At 39.6% G+C, this 18,878-nt stretch overlaps 1 protein-coding gene across 1 annotated transcript; it reads left to right on the plus strand.

Annotated features, from left to right (window-relative positions):
* Positions 1-5,946: 5,946 nt before the first annotated feature.
* On the plus strand, positions 5,947-16,860 carry tcf19l (transcription factor 19 (SC1), like). Its single transcript, XM_042011543.1, has 5 exons — positions 5,947-6,256; positions 9,132-9,301; positions 11,009-11,402; positions 11,532-12,036; positions 13,536-16,860. The coding sequence occupies exons 1-5, from the start codon at positions 5,986-5,988 to the stop codon at positions 13,870-13,872; spliced, it is 1,677 nt and encodes a 558-aa protein (XP_041867477.1). The 5' UTR covers positions 5,947-5,985; the 3' UTR covers positions 13,873-16,860.
* Positions 16,861-18,878: the final 2,018 nt, after the last annotated feature.

Below are 18,878 nucleotides of genomic sequence, written 5' to 3' on the forward strand. Positions count from 1 at the left end.
AATGGAGAAATGTGTGAAAGTACCACTGGGCAAACTGTGATGAATTTCAACCCTAAAAAGCAGATTTGTTGTACTAAAGCAGCATCTGTCTCATCGAATCTTTAACTCACCTCATATAATTTGCATAATTTACTTGTTTAAAAGCCTCACAATATAGAAGAGGAACAGATAATTCCTTATGCCTCTGACATGGTTTTAGCCATAATAATGACATAGCAGCCCATAAACTAAAGACTATTTTGCTGTGCATTTCTTAATGGGGTCAGCGTGGTAGGTGCAGTGGAATGAGGGCGAGGCTTGATGGTATTGCTGTGACTGTGAGGGAGGACTCGAAAGGCTGATCTCAGGCAAACAAAAAAACAAACAAACAAACAACAACAACAAAAATGGTTTATTTAACAAGAGTTCTCTGACAAAGTCCAAACAAGGAAGTCCTCAGAAAGGCACAAGGTCACTTCAACGGGATCTGATGAAACTCAAAAAGTTTAAATATTGCCCAAAATTTAATTTATTTCAGTGATTCAACTTAAAAGAGGAAACTAATATATTATTTAGACACATATGCAAAGTGAGATACTTCAAACATTTATTTATCATTTTGATGATTATGGCTTACAGCTGATGAAAACCCAAAAATAATAATCTCATAAAATTAGAATATTGTGAAAAGGTTCAATGTTGTAGCCTCTAAGTGCCACACTCTAATCAGCTAATTAATCCAAATCACATGCAAAGGACTCCCGAGCATTTAAATGGCCTCTCAGTCTATTTCAGTAGAATTCACAATCATGGGGAAGGTTGCTGACCTGACAGTTGTGCAGAAAACCCCCCACAAGAAGGTGAACTGGTCTGTTGAGCAGTAGTCAGTGCTCTTTTCAGATGAGGCCAATTTAGTATTTTATGTAGAAATCAAGGTCCCAGAGTCTGGAGGAAGACCAGAGAGGCAACAATACAAGACATTTAAAGTGTAGAGAGAAGTTTCCACAGTCAGTGGTGATGCAGGAGCCATGTCATCTGCTGGTGTTGGTCCACTGGGCTTTTGTAAGTCCAGAATCAACACAGCCATCTACCAGGAGATTTTAGAGCACTTCATGCTTCCTTCAGCTGAAAAGCTTTTTGGAGATGCTGACTTTATATTCCAGCAGGACTTGCCCACGCTGCCACAAGAACCAGAACCTGGTTTAATGACCGAGGGATCACTGCACTTGATTGACCAGCAAAAGCTCCTGACATGAACCCTGTAGAAAATCTATGAAGCATTGCCAAGAGAAAGATGAGACACATGAGACCGAGCAATGCAGAAGAGTTGAAGGCCGCTATTGAAGCATCAAGCATTGAAGCATTTCATGTAATATTCAAATTTTCTGAGATATTGATTTTTGGGTTTCCATAAGCTGTAAACCATAATCATCAAATTATAACAAATGTTTGAAATAGCTCACTTGTATGTAATGAGTATATTTATTAGTTTCCCTTTTTAGGTTGAATTACTGACATAAATCAGGTTTTGGGGAATATTCTAATTTTCTGAGTTTCACTTGCATAATTAGAGTTTGATTCAAGAGAGGAATAAGTTGTACAACAGGAACGGGTTCAATACCACATGGAGAGTTGTCAGATTAGCAGAGTGGCTGGAGAAACTAGGCTTTAAGCTGGAGAGTGTGACGGGGTGATAGACGGCAGCTGTGCAGCATTCCCATTAAGCCACCAACACAGCTGTGGACGGAGAGGGAGATCAGGGTGAGCGAGGCACCAAGGAAGCCAAAAAACTGCAGAAAGGAAAAAGAAAAGGAGAGCAGAGGATGCCAAAGAGGCAGGGTGGCACTGTCCCAGGACAGTAACATTAAAGTTTTAAAAACTCAGCTCCAGAGACATTAAATTTAACTAAAACCTGGTGATTTCATATTTATTTCAGTTTTGCATGTAGGTTTAAAAAATGTCTGATACAAATGTTAAAACTTTTTCTTTACAAGTCCAATATACCGGACGCCATACGCTTAATTTCCTTATATATTTCTTTCTCATCTTTACTCCCAAGACATTACTATTATTTTAATATTTTTTAAAAAATAAACTTTAAATTGAATCAGCTTCATTGTTTTGGTCTGGCATCTATTTTACCTTTTCATTACTCATTTGTAAACTGCATATAAGAAACTTTTAATAATAAAAAGCATAGATTCTGTACATGCCAGGGTCATTGATGTATTAACACCTAAAAGCTTTGTGGAGATTTTGTGGAGTTTGTGATCTCTGAATCCAAACTTTGTTTGAACCGTAAAGGAAAAGAAAACATGAATAAATAAATCAAAAACTTTTGAAATTCCCAAACTTTCTTGAAACACTTAACATGTCCAGCAGGAAAAAGTTGGACCTAAACAGTAATGCAAATGTATTTTTTTCTTGTCTAAAAGATATTAAACAGTCGCTTTTTAGTACAGAAATGTTTCAACAATGACTGTTTTCCATCTCAGCTATAAGGATTCTGAATAAAATGAGAATTTATTGGAAACATTTTACTATTTCAGTGATTAAATGATTAACTCCCACACTTTAATTTAACATTTAACGTTAACATTGTGTGTTTAAACTTTCTCTACAGGACTGTGAAACCCTGATCTTGTTATTTGTGAGGAAGCAAAGCAACCTCAAGGCCACTTTAGAGGAAACTTAAAGAGCCTGGAAGCTCTTCAACAGCTCCACTTCATGACTGCTACAGTCTCACTTCCTTCTCCGTGACGACCTTATCAGCATATACTGCTGCAGTGAAGTGGTTTCCTTATGGGCGGGTGCCACACAGGCAAGGTTGTAAAGCTGGAGTGAGTGAACCACAAAACAAAAATAACATACAAAAAATAAATAAATGTATTAATTGCTGTCAGGATCACCTCTAGAAGTTGCTGCACTTCATCATCACAACTCCCATCTCTTCAAAACAGGACACAACATGCTGCCTTCAGCTGGTCACGGTTACATGCTCCGCATGGAGGTGCTTTAAAGGTGGGCACACTTTTTTTAACATGAAAGATTTATAAACTATAAAACATGTTCATACAAAACTACATGTAAAGATGTATCCCACACTTGGTATGATTAAAAATGAACATGTTTAATTAATCCAACATATTGTAGTCAATAGATAAATGGAGGCAGAAGATCTTATCTTATCTTTTAGTCAGGATTGCACACATTCATTGACACACAGGGACTATCTCAAGCTGGGAACCAGTTTACTCACAGTACAAGACCAGCCTAACCATGTCAAGCCTCCTCTGCACCATGAAGAGAACCCAACCCCTACTGCTCATGTGACAAACATGAGGCTTATACACAACAGCCAACTTCTGAGGCCAGTATGCCTGTATGGACATTATGAGCGAAAATGAACTCAACCAATAAACTGCACAAGAGTGATATCCTCCACCATAGAAACCACCAGGAAACATGCAAGTAGCATGGTGGCACCTGCTGCTTATTTTATAGGAGTGCAAGTTAGAGAAAACCAGGAAATATACAGATAATCATCTGAAATTTGCATTTAACTTCAAGGAGACAAATGGCATTGAATTACCAAAGTGTGCCAATGTATTGCGCTAAGTTCCTAGTTTAAAAAGTGTAATAATCGCACATGTAAAGGGTGTGAGTCTGCAAGCGATTTGGATGCACTACATGCTACACAGAGAGTCTCTTCTTCCCAAAGACATGAGAGCTGAATGTCAGATGTTATGAATCAGTCATGAAAACTATAGTCAAGAAGAGCGCTTTGCAAACGTGTCTCTTCTCTGATCTCTGTGTTACTGAGGGAGAAGAAGACACTGAGCCACTGTTCAATTCTAAGGTTTGATTGCTTTCACATAGAACAGTTTTATCATGTGTGCTGGAATTATGCACACATATCTGGAAGTTTTACTTCACTAAAATGCACAGTGACCATGTCTGGATCACCAAACTCACATATTTTAATGATGTTTTCATTGTGCTAAACAAACCAGTACACATGCCAATCAGCTGTATGATGTTTTCTGCTCTGTCTCTGCATCCATTTGGGGGTCCTTGGCCTGAAAAACTTTTAAGACCCTTGCTTTACTCTATTATAACCTGAGATTTGACTTGAGCACAAAGTTTGGATTTCTTTTTTTTTTTTTTTTTTGCTATTTGGGATGTGTAAGATCTGCAAAGTCTAAAAATAAAGTAGTACTTTTGAACAGGAAGAAGCTGTCAAGAGACAACCTGGCCTAATTAAAAGTCCCAAGGATTTATTCAGTTAAACTGTGGAATAAGTCAACAACAAACGTGAATTTTACTGGATTTTTATTTATGCTTCACACACTAACTGTAACTGTGTTTTTCTTAAATACTCCTGGTGAATAAATTCCATTTTTCAAAAGGAAAATCTACAAGTAAAACCAGTCCTGCCTCTTGGCTTCAGTCCCACTGGGTCAGGCGGGTCCTCCTGCTGTAAAAGGCGCCCTGGTTCTCAGCCAATCACAACGAAGCAGGACGTGACGACGCTTCTCGCGCACGGAAGTCTGGGGACTGGCGCGCCAAATTTCAAAGGACTTCCTCCTGGGAGGAAAGAAGGCAAACAGCCGTACCGAAGTCTGGCAAGTAACTTGGATAAAATACAAGGTGAAAAATAAACGTATGTGAAATAAGCCCGCCGGCTGAGTTGTGGAAGCGGCTGCTGGGCGTCGCGCTGAGGAGGAAAGTCTCGTGAAGTCGGTGCAGCTCTGTTTTTGTTGTAAGTTGCTGCTCTGACTTTCATTCCATCCAACAAGGAACTAACGTCAGCTAGCTGAATCCTGTTTCTGAGCGACGAGCTGGAAACCAGGACGAGTGACTCTCACTGCTCTCATAATCTAGCTTTACCTTTATTTAGTCTGAGTTTGGTTTAAAATGTCTAATAATCGAATGTATGTGATATTTTCCTTATTTAAAACAACAAGGCAGTCCATTTTTTTGTGGTTATTATGGCATGCTTTGTGTCCCGATCTCATGATTTGGAAGCACGATGCTGACTGCAGCCACTTAAATCTCATTAATTTTCTGCATATTAATTAAGCATACATGCTTCTTTTCCACGGTGACTATATTTATTCCAGATCTGTAAAGTAACTAAAAAATGGTGTGTTTTATGCTATTATAATATAGATGATATTATAATATAGATTTATGCTATATAAATAGATGATAATGATAAATGATAATGCAAAGACTTTTTTTAAATGATCAATGAAAGAAAAGCTCTTTCTTTTGCTTATTTCTCTCTTATTTCCTGCAGATTTGACAGCTGTTTCACCTGTGAGGCTTCCACCTGTGATCTGGTTGGATGCCTGGGGTTTTAATTTCCTCACACAAACTTATTCACAGACATATTTAATATATACTTTAATCCTTGAAATATTAAATGTTAGAACTCAAGCTAAAGTCACAGCCGCCAAGTTTTCAGCAAGTATACTTTTTATGGTTTAGTGCTCCTTTTGCATTAGCAGCGCAGTAAGACACCTGCTGCCCACATCACAGCGGGTCTTTATGGCTCAAACACACAAATCTGTAGCCTTATAGTCTCCTCTCCATGGGGGATTTAGTCTTGTTTGAGCTGGGGCTCATTTCCACACTTCACCGTCTTCTACAGTGCTCTAAATCCTCATTATTGATTCATATATGCACAGCAAGACATTGTCTCTTCATTCTAATGCAAACACCTGTTGCTGAAAGCGGCTGCACCTGCCTGTGACCTTCACACTCTGTGCTTTCAGTCTCCTGTTTTATCTTGCAGGCTGGTTTTATGTCAGCTGTCAGCACTTTTTGTTTAAACACTTTCAGTTTAGCTTCTCTTCATTAGCACAGAGTTGTATCTGAAAATGGACCAGAGTCTGCTGTAACTCAGAGGCTGTCACAGATCAGGGGTGGCCTCTGGGTGAGGCAGGTGTCAGGTGGGGGGGTGGGTGGGGTGCAGCGGTGGCAGACAATCGGTCTTCAGCCATGCTGTCCGGGGCGCAGCCATGCTTCCAGCTGCTTCGGATCGGGCTGTCGACAGGCGACTCTGCGCGGGACCTGTACACGTTCAGGCCGGCTCTGAGCCAATCGGTGTTCCGCCTGGGTCGGGCGGCGGAGCTGTGCGACGTCACCCTGGACTCGCCGTCGGTGTCGCGTATCCACGCTGAGCTGCACGCTGAGAAGGAGTCGAGTGAAGATGAGCCCGAGCAACAGGAGGAGGGCTGGAGGGTCCACATTAAGGACAGGAGCAGTCATGGTGAGAAAAGGGCTGAAACACACTCATCAGCTTCACCAGTCAACATGAGACTTATTCACACTCTACAGTCATTGTGGGAGAGAAGAAAACCACACCTGCTTACAAGAAATGTCTACACACTGACAAGGAAAGACAGCCTCATTCATGCTTTACACACTTTGATGTTCATGGAAGTACAAATCACTTTAGTACCTGTTTATTTTTATTTTAAAATAGAAAAAAGTCATTTAAAGTAAATGTCAAATTATACACAGTTTAAAGATGATTACACAAAACATGGGCAATGTCTAGAGCCACCCCTCATATCTTTATATATTGTCAGGAAATAAGGAAATAATGGACTTCACAGCCTTAACCATGTTGAAAAACTGACTTTTCATTGCTTTTCTCTGTAGTTTTGTCTTTTGTTCTGTTCTCTGTCCAGGTAAAAGATAAAATCAGTATGCACTTTACCTTTCCTTTATACTCCCATACTTGATGTAGTGTGTGGACGTATGGGGAATACTACAACTAATATTCAACTATTATTTATATTTTAAAAAAAGAGCAATAGGAATCATAAATAAAATGACATATAGTCGACCCTCTAATTCACTTCTTCTCTAATTGAAGATTTTAAAATATCCTGATGTAGTCAACCTCAAAACAATCCAGATGTTCGGCTGACACATCGTACATTAAGTGGAAGTCACATGTTCAATGAACCGGTTATAAGAACTAGACTGTTACCATGGGGGGAATGTCACTGTGGAAATGAAGAACTGCCAGTCTTTTTTCAACTCTAAACTCATATATATATATATATATATATATATGTGTATATATATATATATATATATATATATATATATATATATATATATAAATAAAAATAATTAATTTCTGGAATATAAGCTTCAGTAGTAGTAGATGGATCGGCTGGTCCAGATACATCAGGTCCTGGTAGATGGTTCTTTTAGTCTTGATACTTCTTTTGTCCTCCACTTGTTCAGTTTCCTAAAATGTGGTCAGAAGATATGTCACATTTTTTCTGTCTAACGATAATGTTTGACATTTTTTCATGAATGCAGTTAAAGAAACGGGAGGCTGCTAGTAACAGAGCCTAAAGATCTAATTTAAAACTGGTTCTTTGCTCAGTTGACACAACAGTGGTTCAGGCCTTGAGTTAGGAGCTTTTTTTATGTTTGCACTGTATTTTCAATACAATCACGTATTTTCTTAATTTTAAGAGACTCAAACCAAACAAATGCTGCTGTTAGCGGCTGAATGCAGCTGTAGACATGGAGAGAAAATGAAGCCACAGAATCAGTCACACCTACGATAGGACCTAAACGTATCCCACGAGCTTAAGTTTCAGAAAGTTCTCACATGTTTCATCCAAAAGTTTAAAATATCTCTAAATGGTTCAGAGTTATGAAAAATCTCAGCTGCTTGAGAAGCATGTAGTCTGAGTTTGACTCCTCTGTAAGTGAAATCTGTGAGTAGTAGAAAGAAAAGTGTAGAAAGCTCCACAGTAATTTTACACAGCAGCCTCAAAGCCTCGTGGCATAGATAGAAGAATCCACTCAAGACCTGTTTAGCCATCTGCACCCGTCCCTGCAGGTCCACCTGGTCACTATGTGCAAACTACACATGCACACGCATCAATATTGCAGTTGAGGGAAAGAAAAAAAAAGAAATAAACTCAGTTCTTTTATCCAAATCTGCCTGAAAGCCAGAGAAAATAATTACACCAGTCACTGAGGCCTGCACCCTTTTTAATAAGTATTTTCCCTTTTCTTTATTACCACGATATCTGGGATCACAAATATTACTTTCGTTATTAAACTGTCAAAATATATGGATATCTCTTGGGCTGTGTCAGATGGTGCCAAGTGATTTGCTAATCACAAAAAATGATAGAAATAAATCTTTAATCAGCTCCTCTCCAGCTTCATGTGAGACACTGAATGTTTATGCAGACCTGAAGCAAGTAGTGGATTAATAGCTAAAATAAAACTGTTTATTGGTGAATCAGTTCTAAGGAGTCAAAGTTGGGGATATGCAGATTTTTCCCCCCAGTTTTAGTCTCTTATTGTTTTTTTGTTTGTCAATTCAAAACAGAGAAATGAAAGTGTCATCTTGGGTTTTAGAAAATTGCTGTAGATCTGTCCTGTTTAGTCACGCTGTGTAAAGCAAATGTCTTACAGCTCGTCTTTTAAAGAAATGAGTTTGCCGTTCACCTGGTGGATTTAGAGGCTGCAGCATGTTCAGACTGGTGGATGTGTGATGGAAGAGGTGGTGGTGTTGTAGTCTGAGATGCACATGAAGATACAGGAAGGATGCGAGCGAGGGTGAAAGTTCGGCCTGACGTCTGACGGACTGATTGACAGGCTCACAATCTAAGCCACAGCCTTTCTGTCTAATTTTTCAAGTAATTTCACAGCCTGTTTCACACATTTTCCATTTTTGCTATTAGTCATGCTTTAGTATTCACCCGGCATTCCTCATTCTGTCATGCTGTTTGATTGCTTTGTAGCCTTCCAGCTTTTCAATTCAGGTTTCATTTCACAGACTGTTTTACATTTCCACTAAATTCTGGAAGCTTTAAACACATTGATAGTCAACAAATGACTTTATTTCAGGACTGTCCCTGCTTGATTATTTCTCTGTTGTTTGCCAGACGTTCAGACATAATAAAAAGAATAGAATAAGTTGTGATTATCTGGCCCCAGGTGGCTTTTCTATCAGCTGCAGAACTGCTGCTGCTTGTTGTTGCGACTTCACAGAGACTTTCCCCACCATCAGAGAAGGTCTAAAACGTCTTATTTTGTTGGCAGAAGAAAATCATTGCCCACACTTTGCTGCATTGACTCACTTGCTCCTGTGGTTCCAGGCACATGGGTCAACGAGGTGCGCCTCCAGCCGGGCATCCTGTGGGAGCTCTCGGACGGCGACACTCTGATCTTCGGTGGACAGTCGGCTCCTGGAAGCCCCGAATTCTACTTCCTCTTCCAGAAGGTCAAAGTTCGGCCACTGGACTTCGATGCCATCACAATTCCAAAGGTAAAAAAGAGAAAAAAGCGGATTCACACAGTTAAAAGGGTGGAATCGACCCTGACAGCTGATATGAAAGCATTTAGACAAATGATTCTGTTTATGTTTTGATAATGTTTCTTAATGGCTGAAACGAAGTATATTTGGTATCAAACTGCAGACATATGAAGAACTGCCAGCTGTTTCTTGGCTTTCAACGCTTGTAGCTAAGCCCTGCACTCTATTATTGGCACATTTTAGGGCTTTCCTGTGAAATAAACTTGATTCTTTTAATTATGGGTTAGTATATAGAGAAACTGATAAACACACACCAAGTTATAAAAATAGATTTCCTTTAATCCAACAAAAATCCACATTTACACTAAGCTCCTCTGATCAGTCTTTATGTGGACCGCTGATTAAACTGTTTATAAAGGACATCGCCTGATAATGATCAGTGGGCGTTTTGTCAAAATCATCCTCTCACCGCAGCCTCGCCGACAAAGTTGGCTGCACTTCACAAAGTAATCGACAGCCTATGAAGATGGGAGATAATGAACCAGAATAATCGGCAGATTAATGCTTTTTCACTCGTTCTTGATGATGCTTTGTGAGCTGTAACAGATGCAGATTAAATTGTGGTTTGAACTGTTGGGCTGAGATAATTAAAGCTCTACGTTTACAGGTTTCAGCATGGTTTTATACATTACAGTTAAAACTTCTCGCAGCCCAGCTTGGTTTTCTGATGTGACCACAGCTGGTCACATCTATTAGAAAACACACACAAAAACAGTTGCCACCAAAAAATGGTCACGCACTATTTCACTGGACCACTTTTGATGACGGTACAAACTTACTGTGCATTGTTTCGATAAGCTTCTGCTGCTTCACAAGATTTATTTCCACCCAGTGTTGCATCTTGTATTGATGAAGGAGAGTCCAACCACTGTGCAAAGCTTTCTCCAACACATCTAAAAGATATTTAATGGGATTCAGGTCTGGACTCTAGTAACCAATCCATGTGTGAAAATGATGTCTCCTGTTCCCTGAACCACTCTTTCACAAACTGAGCCCCATGAATCCTGGCATTGTCATCTTGGAATGTGGCCATGCCATCAGGGAAGATGGAATAACCTGCTTATTCCGTATATTCAGGTAGTCAGCTGACCTCATTCTTTGGACACATAAGTTGCTGAACCTAGACCTGACCAACTAGAGCAACCCCAGATCATAGACTACCCCCACAGGCTTCTACAGCAGGCTCTAGGTGTGATGGCTGCATCACTTCATCTCCCTCTCTTTAAATGAACTGACCATGAGCACTTTTTTTCTTTTAAAGGCCAGAAAATGGTTGTTTTCTGATTTGATATGTTAAAACAATATACGGATGCAAATGGAGCCCGTGTGCAACATTTAAACGTTCGGATTTTAGTAGTTTTTTCCCAGTGATCAGCATCTTATTACAATCTCTAGTTTGTCATAACTTTGCTGTAGTTGGAGATCTTTTGATTAAATAGCATCATTTTCCCCTGTGAATACTGAGGTAGCATTTAAAGATGCAAACAGGAGTTTTCATATTTTGTAGTATTGTTGAAAGCTTTCTAGCATCTGAACCTTTTTCATTTTAAACAGAAAAGTGAGGAAAAATATCACAAGTTTGCTTCGCTGTTTAAAGAAAATTCATAGCTACTTATGCTGTATTTTTTGACATAAATGTTTTCTATTCTTGTTTTCTAGGGGGGAACCTTCTCCTCAGACTTGCAGAACCGTATTAGGACTAACTTGGACCGTAAGATGGCATCCAACCTGGACCTGTCCAGCCTATCAATCAACCGGGCCACGGTCATCCTTAATTCCATCGGCAGCCTGAGTAAGATGAAGGGCAGCGCTTGGACCTTCAAGAGAAGTCACAGCCATGAAGGAGCCATCTCGGACCCTGGAACCTCCTCCTCGTCTCCCTTCACCGTGGGCTTCTCCTCCCTGCTTCCTTCATCAACATCTCCATCATTTTCCTCTGCAGCTTCAGTGCCTTCGACAAAGCCCCTCCAAGTGGCTTCCAGGAGCAGGAGGAAGTCGGCGCACACAGTCCTTCTTGAGGACGACAGTTCAGATGAGCCCAAAAGTCGAGGAGGTAAAGTTTGGCAAAACTGCTGACGTCTGGAGCTTTCTGAATACAGAGAGTTCAAGAGGTTTTCTTTAGTAGATGTTAGTCTGAAAGTAAGTCTGAATGTGATCTCCAACCATCTCTTTGGGTGTTCAGCCCTGACAGGAATTGCTGATGACGGACAAAGAGCGAGACCAAAGAAGAGGCGAAAGCTCTATAAGTCTGAGTCTGAGGCTTTTAACTCACCACCTCCTCCACTACAGCCCAAGATCCACAGTGATATCCAGAGGCCGCTGGAGGCCAAACCCTTCCCCGTCGGCATCAGGACCATCGGCAGCTTCCACGGCGCCATGACCAACAGCAGACTCAACCACCAGCTCCTCCAGACCTCCTACTCCAATGTAGCCGTTCACAAACCAGAGGTGGAGACGACACATCGGGTCAAGACGGTGTTGCACGGCAACATCGCTGCTTTTCGCCAACAGAAGTCTGCTCATTGCTCTCTGACTGCACAGAGAGGCAGGCGGAGGGCTAACAGCTCGCCGGTCTTCTCCCCTCTGGTGGTGGGAGGGGAGCACTACAGCCTGGCCTCGCCTTCAGTCAGGATCCGCGCTGAGGACAGAAGCCGGGTGCAGTTCGGCCGATTCCATCATCCAACAAGGTGAGTTGTTTGGAGAAGTCTGCTCCTGCTGCTGGAGGGAATCAATGTTAAATCCACACACAGCATCTGAAACATGATGAAAACAAACTTCATTAACCCAAGCTGCCTGCAGGAGTCTGACACAATTGATCTGAAACCTTTCAGCACATTCAGTGTTGCTGTGTGGTTTTGTCACACTGAATATCTCAGATTTTCTGTGAATAATCAGATTACTTGTTAACAAATTACTGATTTAGCAACTGGCTTAATAAATAAGTAAATGAAATACAATTTTTATCCAGAACAGCCCAATTGAGATCACAGAACTTATTTTCACGGGAGCCAGGGCCAAGAAAAGCACCTTCACAGCCCACAAACGAGAGACCATCACAGTTAAAAACAGTTATAATAAGAACAGACAAAATTAAAACTAAGAAATTCAACCAGTATAAAAAGAAACTAAAAGTAGTGAGAGGTCAGTCACTGCATCTCCAGGTCTTTCAATATAGATTTGAAATTATTACAAGAGACAATGTCTTGAAGTGTTTGAATGTTTTAAGGCTGTTACAGTCTAACGGAGATAATGCTGAAGTCTTAAAGTTATAAAAGTGAGTAAACTAAATCAACCACAGGCAATATCTGGACAGGGTCATGAATAAAAGATCTCTGTAGTCCACAGTTGGTGAAATGCAGCAGCAGCAAGTCTCCTTCCATTAAAAGAGACACATATTTTGTTTCTAAAATAAAAAGCAAGTTTGAACGGCAGTTTTTTTTCTTCTTTACTTTCTTTTATGAGAGTTCACATGAGTTTTAAAAGTCAAAGACTCCTCTATAAAAACTCCTGAATATTGAAGAGTCATTGACTTCATGATGGCTGTTCCATCATGAGCAACCACTGAGGGAAAATTATGAATCCTAGTTTTACTTTTAGAGAGCAGGTCAAGTTTAATTTTGTTTGTACTGAGTGAAAGTTTAAACTAAACGAATAAAAAAAATTAAAGGTACCCTGTAAGGAATCAACAGCTTGTACCAGTATTGATGCACTGGAGTAGATAACCATGTCACCAGCACTGGCTCTCGACCCAGTATGAGACACAGATTTTATTTTTTATTTTATGTTATATGTGTTGTAGTTTGTAAAGCACTTTGTGCAGCATGACCTGTTGGAAATGTGCTACATAAATAAACCTGACCTATGATTTTTATTGTAGGACTTCATCCTTAACTTGAATTTCATTGCTTTCTTATTTGTTTTAAGTCTTTGTTTCAGTTGTTGCTGTGTGAAAGTGCTTTATAAATAAAGTTATGGTACAAGTAGTAATTTGCATCTATTAAGTTGAGGCCTACAACATTTATATAGATGGTGAGAAAAGTGGGCCAAGAACAGAGCCCTGTGGTACACCGCTTGTAACTGGGATCGCTATGTTACTGTACTGCAGCGGGTAATGACTCGCTGAGATATCACATCTAAACTTTGTTTTTGTTCCTCTTTCTCCTTTTCTTTCCTTCTCTCCGTGAAGTAAACGACGCGGCCGCCCCAGAAAACATCCTCTCCCTCCTAGACCATCCCTGCCCTCTCCATCTTCCTCCTCTTCCTCTTCTACATCCTCAGCTTCCTCCTCCTCCTCCAGTTCCTCCTCCGGCTCCTCTTCCGACGACGAGGAAGACGAGGAGGGCGTGACGGGTGGGGCGGTGGAGCCGTGTGCAGCACCGCGGTGCCGGCTGCCCCAGCAGGACACGGTGCAGTGGATCCAGTGCGACGTGTGCGACGCCTGGTACCACATAGACTGTCTGCACGTGGACCGCAAGAAGCTCCTGAAGGACCCCAACGCCGACTTCCACTGCGGCTGTCGCTGATGATCGGATTACATTTTTAAGCATTTAATTTTTAAACTTTTCAAGTTGCCACATTTTATCCTTTAAATGTTCATTTCTTTTAGTCATAAAAGTGGAAAATGGCACTGAAGATGGGCTTCACACATGCAGGTTTTCTCTCACCTCTGAAGCAGCTGGTGAAGGACAGAAAGAATTCCCTTTGCGACCTTACTGTCTAACATCGAGCTCACCCACTCTGAGCTTAGGCTTCATAGGAAGAGGAGCGAACTTTGATTAAATGTTTGTCTTTGCTTTCACTCCTCAGAGAAGTGAGATCAATGTGGGAAAAACTCGAAACTCTTTGAGTGCCTTCCCACTTCAGCTGCTGTTGAGCACAGATGGAGTTGTATTCAGGAAGATTAATGAAATGCATATGTTTCTGCTGCTGTGTTCATTCGTCTTTAACCATCGAGGCCAGTTCTCCTCCAGTAAACACTTTGCTTATGTGGCCACCTCAGCGCCCAGGAGTCGGCGTGTGATGCTTCCAGGCAAATAAATGCCAAAAATGTGTCAGCAGACTTCTGATGCTGCTCCTGAGAGGTGCTTTCAGGATGATAATCAAATGTTTCAAGGCACTTCTACAGAATCAGTTGCTGGATTTCAAGAGCGTTATCTTGAACGTGTGGCAGTAGCCGCTGGGGAGGACTCATTACCAGTGAGATGAAATATCACCTGCAGATGTAACACGATATTCATAAAGTGATCTCATCATTTGTAACTAGTGAGTTGAGTTTTAATGGTAGAGATTATTTTTTTAAGGGCTTTTTTTTCAGGTCAGTTTCCACCTTTTAAGAGACCACTCACACTACTGAACTCTTGTACCAAAGCAGAACACGGCTGCACCTGACTGAGCTTTGTCTGTGAATGTGTGGTTAAGATCTTCATTCAGGTGCTGGGAATCTGTAGAGCTCCAAATTCTTTTAAGCACCTTTTATTTGATTCCAGATTCCTACATGGGAGAGCTTATTGGGACAAAAACAAAACAAAAAAAAAACCTCTGATTCTTAAACTTGCACCACTTTTCTAATCTTTATAACAATTCTGCCTCAGTGTTTCATGTAGTTTAAATGCTAAATATTACTATAAAAAGGAATTTACCAACCTTGCTGCAAGCTTAAGAACATGAAGAAAAAATGTAGAAAAAAAAATCTAAACCAATAACTTAATGCAAATAATACAAAAAGGAAAAAAAAGTCAAATATGTATTTTGATGTTTGTGGTTGATTTTGTTGATGCAGACATTGTTTTCATTGAGGCTGGAGACTGGAAATAACTGCCTCATCTCAGCAGTGCTTACTGGACAATGAGCTGTTAGAGGTCCGTCGCTTGGATCCAAATCCCAATAAACAAACTGTTTAGTCGCCAAAAGACTCAAGTTTCACTTAAATTTGTACTTTTTTTATGTGTAACATAGAATGAAAAATGCAGCTTTGGAAAGAGGTGCTATTAAATCACACAGGTCCTGTCACACACTGACCTCATACTAGAACAAGTTTAAAGGCCCTACAGTTCACTGAATGTAAATGGGGGGTTAACTATGTTTAAAATGTTTTAAAGAAATATTTTGTGTAGTTTAAAATCACAGTAAAGATGTTACCTGTTCTGAGTCTTTAAAATTTGAGCTCTGATGATATTAAATAACTTTACATCATCGCCACCGCCTCAGTGGTTCAGCGTTAAGGCGTGCTGAGCTAACGCACCTCGCCGTGCACCTGTTTTTCCACTTTGATGTGGGAAACCAGACACTTGCAGATTTCTTTAACTGAGTTACAGATGTGTTAAAATGAGGTGACGGTGAGAAGTTTTAATGGCAGACATTGAAAAAGCTTCAAACCAGAGGTATGAAATAATATTGTAATGAGTTTTAAAAGTAAAATGTTCAGATTAAAACTCCAAAGGATTGCAGAGAAATTCTAATGAATGGGTTGACAGTTTTAAGGAGATTATAATACCAACACGCTGTGAGGTTTACTGGAAATGTTATTGTTCAGGCTGGTTGTCAAGCAGGGATCTCAAATTCTAGACCTCAATGACCCTGTTCTGCAGGTTTTAGATACTTCCCTGCTTCAACACACTCAATTGAAGCAGGGAAACATCTAAAACTTGCAGGACAGGGGCCCTTGAGGACCAGAGTTCCACAGTGTAAATAAATGAGGCTTCAGTAAGTTAAGGTGGATGTTTTAAGTGCAACAAAATTCCTTCATTGTGTTTCCCCAAACAGTGTTTGAGTGAATTTTGCACTAAAGACTGCGAGTCAGCAGCTTTTATTACAGTCAGTAATCATTGGAAGGAGGTCTCTTTATGGCCAGTGAGGGAAGAAAGAGGGATTTCTGTAATTTGCAGTTGGCCTTATGGGGGGTATTATTGAAGGGGAAGTTTAAAAAAGAAAAACAACCTGTTTGCATCCAGCAGGGAAATCTTGAGCTGCATATCCACACATTGATTGAAAAAGTATTGATAAATGTTTAATGAAATTTTTTTTCTGTTTGTAGGCTTCTGTTCTGCAGCTTAAACTGATTTGGTTAAAGCATAATTGGCTAACTGCAGATTTGAAGACTTTTTGTATCATCTTTTAAGGCTTTGACGGATCAGATCAGGTCGGCGGCCAGCAGACCGTCTGATCATTATGTGCCGTGGTCGTGTCTTTGTGCTCATATCATCTGTTGAATCTGTAGCACGCTCCGTTTCCTGATGTAATCCCACTATGCTGCACTTGTGAGGTGAAATGATCAGAGCTCAAATATGTAGATAATCAAAAGGTTTGTTTTTTTTGTGTAAAGCAGCACATGGTTCACGGATCAAGCTTTGCAGGATTTTTACACTGTCTTCACTTTAATTATCACATTGAAATGCAGCAGTTTGATTTTTGTTGGTTTTTTTTGGTGTACAGAATTAAACCTCTTGTAATTTGAGATGTCACAAGCATCAAAGTTATCAGAGGAGAAAAATAAAGAATATAAAGGAAAAGTATCTTGGCATTATCTGTGTGTTTCATCTTCATAGGCTTCATTTTGTCTTATTTCAAAGAAGTATCTTTGGAGACGGCGGCTGTGATCAAAAGCAGATCTATTATAGATTCTTCTACATCCAGCTCAAGTCGAGATTGATGAAACGTTATAAATTTTGTTTTTCTTCTACTCTTTGGTGTTTTAAAGAAAATGACAGCAAGCAGAGATGTGATGTATCTGCTTATTATTTTCAGCCTTGTTTTCTTTGAAGCAATCACAGAGGACTGGGATTCAACAAGCAAAGAGAGCACCTCATATCTGAAGCCCATTATCTTGCACATTTTTTGCTTTGCTTCAGATTGGATATTATCTGGCTTCTCCATGCATGAAACTGTAATTGTTCACTTAATTGGAGTCCATCTGAACACAGATAGATATAAAAGTTTAATGATTTACATCTATGATATACAGCTAGGATGTACACGTTTAAAGAGGAGTCTTTTTTTATTACAGCTAATTTAAAAGCCTATGAAGTTCTCAGTTTTTACCAGAAAAGAACTGATCGTGCAGTCCAATATAGTGGCCCCTTAATTAAAAATATACCCTATTAATTTTACAATCAGACGTCATGTTGTTCTTTTGGTGTTTTCCTAAACTCAATAGCCTTTTTGTAGCTCTTTACCTGTGCACCTGCTTACCTGTGCAGTCTATCAATCAGCCAATCACAGCATTAATACACTACATAGTCCATTACAACAACATCCACTACAAGCTCGATACCATGTGAGTCACTTTATGGACACGATTCACTTGTATATTAACCCTTTAAAGCCCAATCTAAAAAAAAAAAAGAGAAAAATAATCTGGTCTGTTTTATCAAAAAAAAAAGTTTCTATTTTTACTGTTTATTACTGTGATGTCACAGTTTGTGTAGTGCTAAAGTTATCCATCAGGGGGCAGAAGACAAGTATCAGATTATGTACAACTGAATTTTAAGTAAATTTTTAGTGATGCAAAAAGTCTCAGAAGGTGTCTCAAATATGATGTATAAGGCATTAAATGGTTATTGAGTTAAAAAAAAGTAAGTTTTAACAACTTTATTTATTTATTTATTTATTTTTTTTAAATAAAGGAATTAGATCAGACGTGTTAATAGAATAAGAATTAGCAGAAGAAATGGAGAAAGCAAACTGAGTAAGTACAAGTACTTTGTGGTAATGTGGGAAAAGTAATGAAAATCGCAGGTAAAACACGAATGAGACCAAAAAGCTTGTACTGAAGTTCTGAAAGGAAAAAAGAGAAAACATCAGGTTACATCTAAAACAACAACAAAAAATATATCACTAGATTTTCACCTTAATTGTTATTAGGAAAAACAAACTTTTGAGGTTATTTATTTATTTTGGACCTTTCTTAGGCCTAATGACTGTAATATGAGCAGGATTTGAGAAACTAAAACCTGCAGGACAGCGACCTTACAGGACAGAATAGTGGCCCTCGATGAAAAAGGTCTGACACTAAATAGGCTAACATATACATGTGAGGTCCCCAGGAGCAGGACTGGGGAAAACTGAGCTAAAATTTCACTAAGACGTGCTGTTTTTCAGAGAAAGTGTATTTTTTAGTTATTAATTATTATCCAAGGAGCTGACTCTCCATACGGGATGCAGTCAGACATGTGATTGGTTTAGTTTGACTTGAGTGAGTTAAACTTATTTAATGACGTAATTTTTTTGCCTCCCATTTATTGATTATGAGTTCTTTGTATTACCAAAACTCTTTTTGTGGATGTTACTGATGTGATGGTTTGATTACTGTTCTGAAATGAGCCTCTGGCTCCTGCTTCTGTGTAAAATATCAAAGAGGTCTCGAATATGTTTTGGGTTGTGTTGACGTTGGATAGCTGATCAAAGTAAATAACTTCTGGCTGTCAGTTTTTCTCCAAGTTGCAGGATTGTAAATCTAACTTTCGACCATAAAAATGACACGGGCACCCACACACATTGGTTATGAAATTAGCTTATATATCACACAGCATAT

Source organism: Melanotaenia boesemani, chromosome 17, assembly GCF_017639745.1.
Source record: "Melanotaenia boesemani isolate fMelBoe1 chromosome 17, fMelBoe1.pri, whole genome shotgun sequence".
NCBI lineage: Eukaryota > Metazoa > Chordata > Actinopteri > Atheriniformes > Melanotaeniidae > Melanotaenia > Melanotaenia boesemani.

Excerpts from the sequence above, each read along its gene's own strand:
- tcf19l (XM_042011543.1), top strand. The coding sequence starts at position 5,986 with ATGCTGTCCGGGGCGCAGCCATGCTTCCAGCTGCTTCGGATCGGGCTG. Across the intron at positions 6,257-9,131 it reads TAAGGACAGGAGCAGTCATG|GCACATGGGTCAACGAGGTG; the intron begins GTGAGAAAAGGG and ends CTGTGGTTCCAG. Across the intron at positions 11,403-11,531 it reads TGAGCCCAAAAGTCGAGGAG|CCCTGACAGGAATTGCTGAT; the intron begins GTAAAGTTTGGC and ends TTGGGTGTTCAG.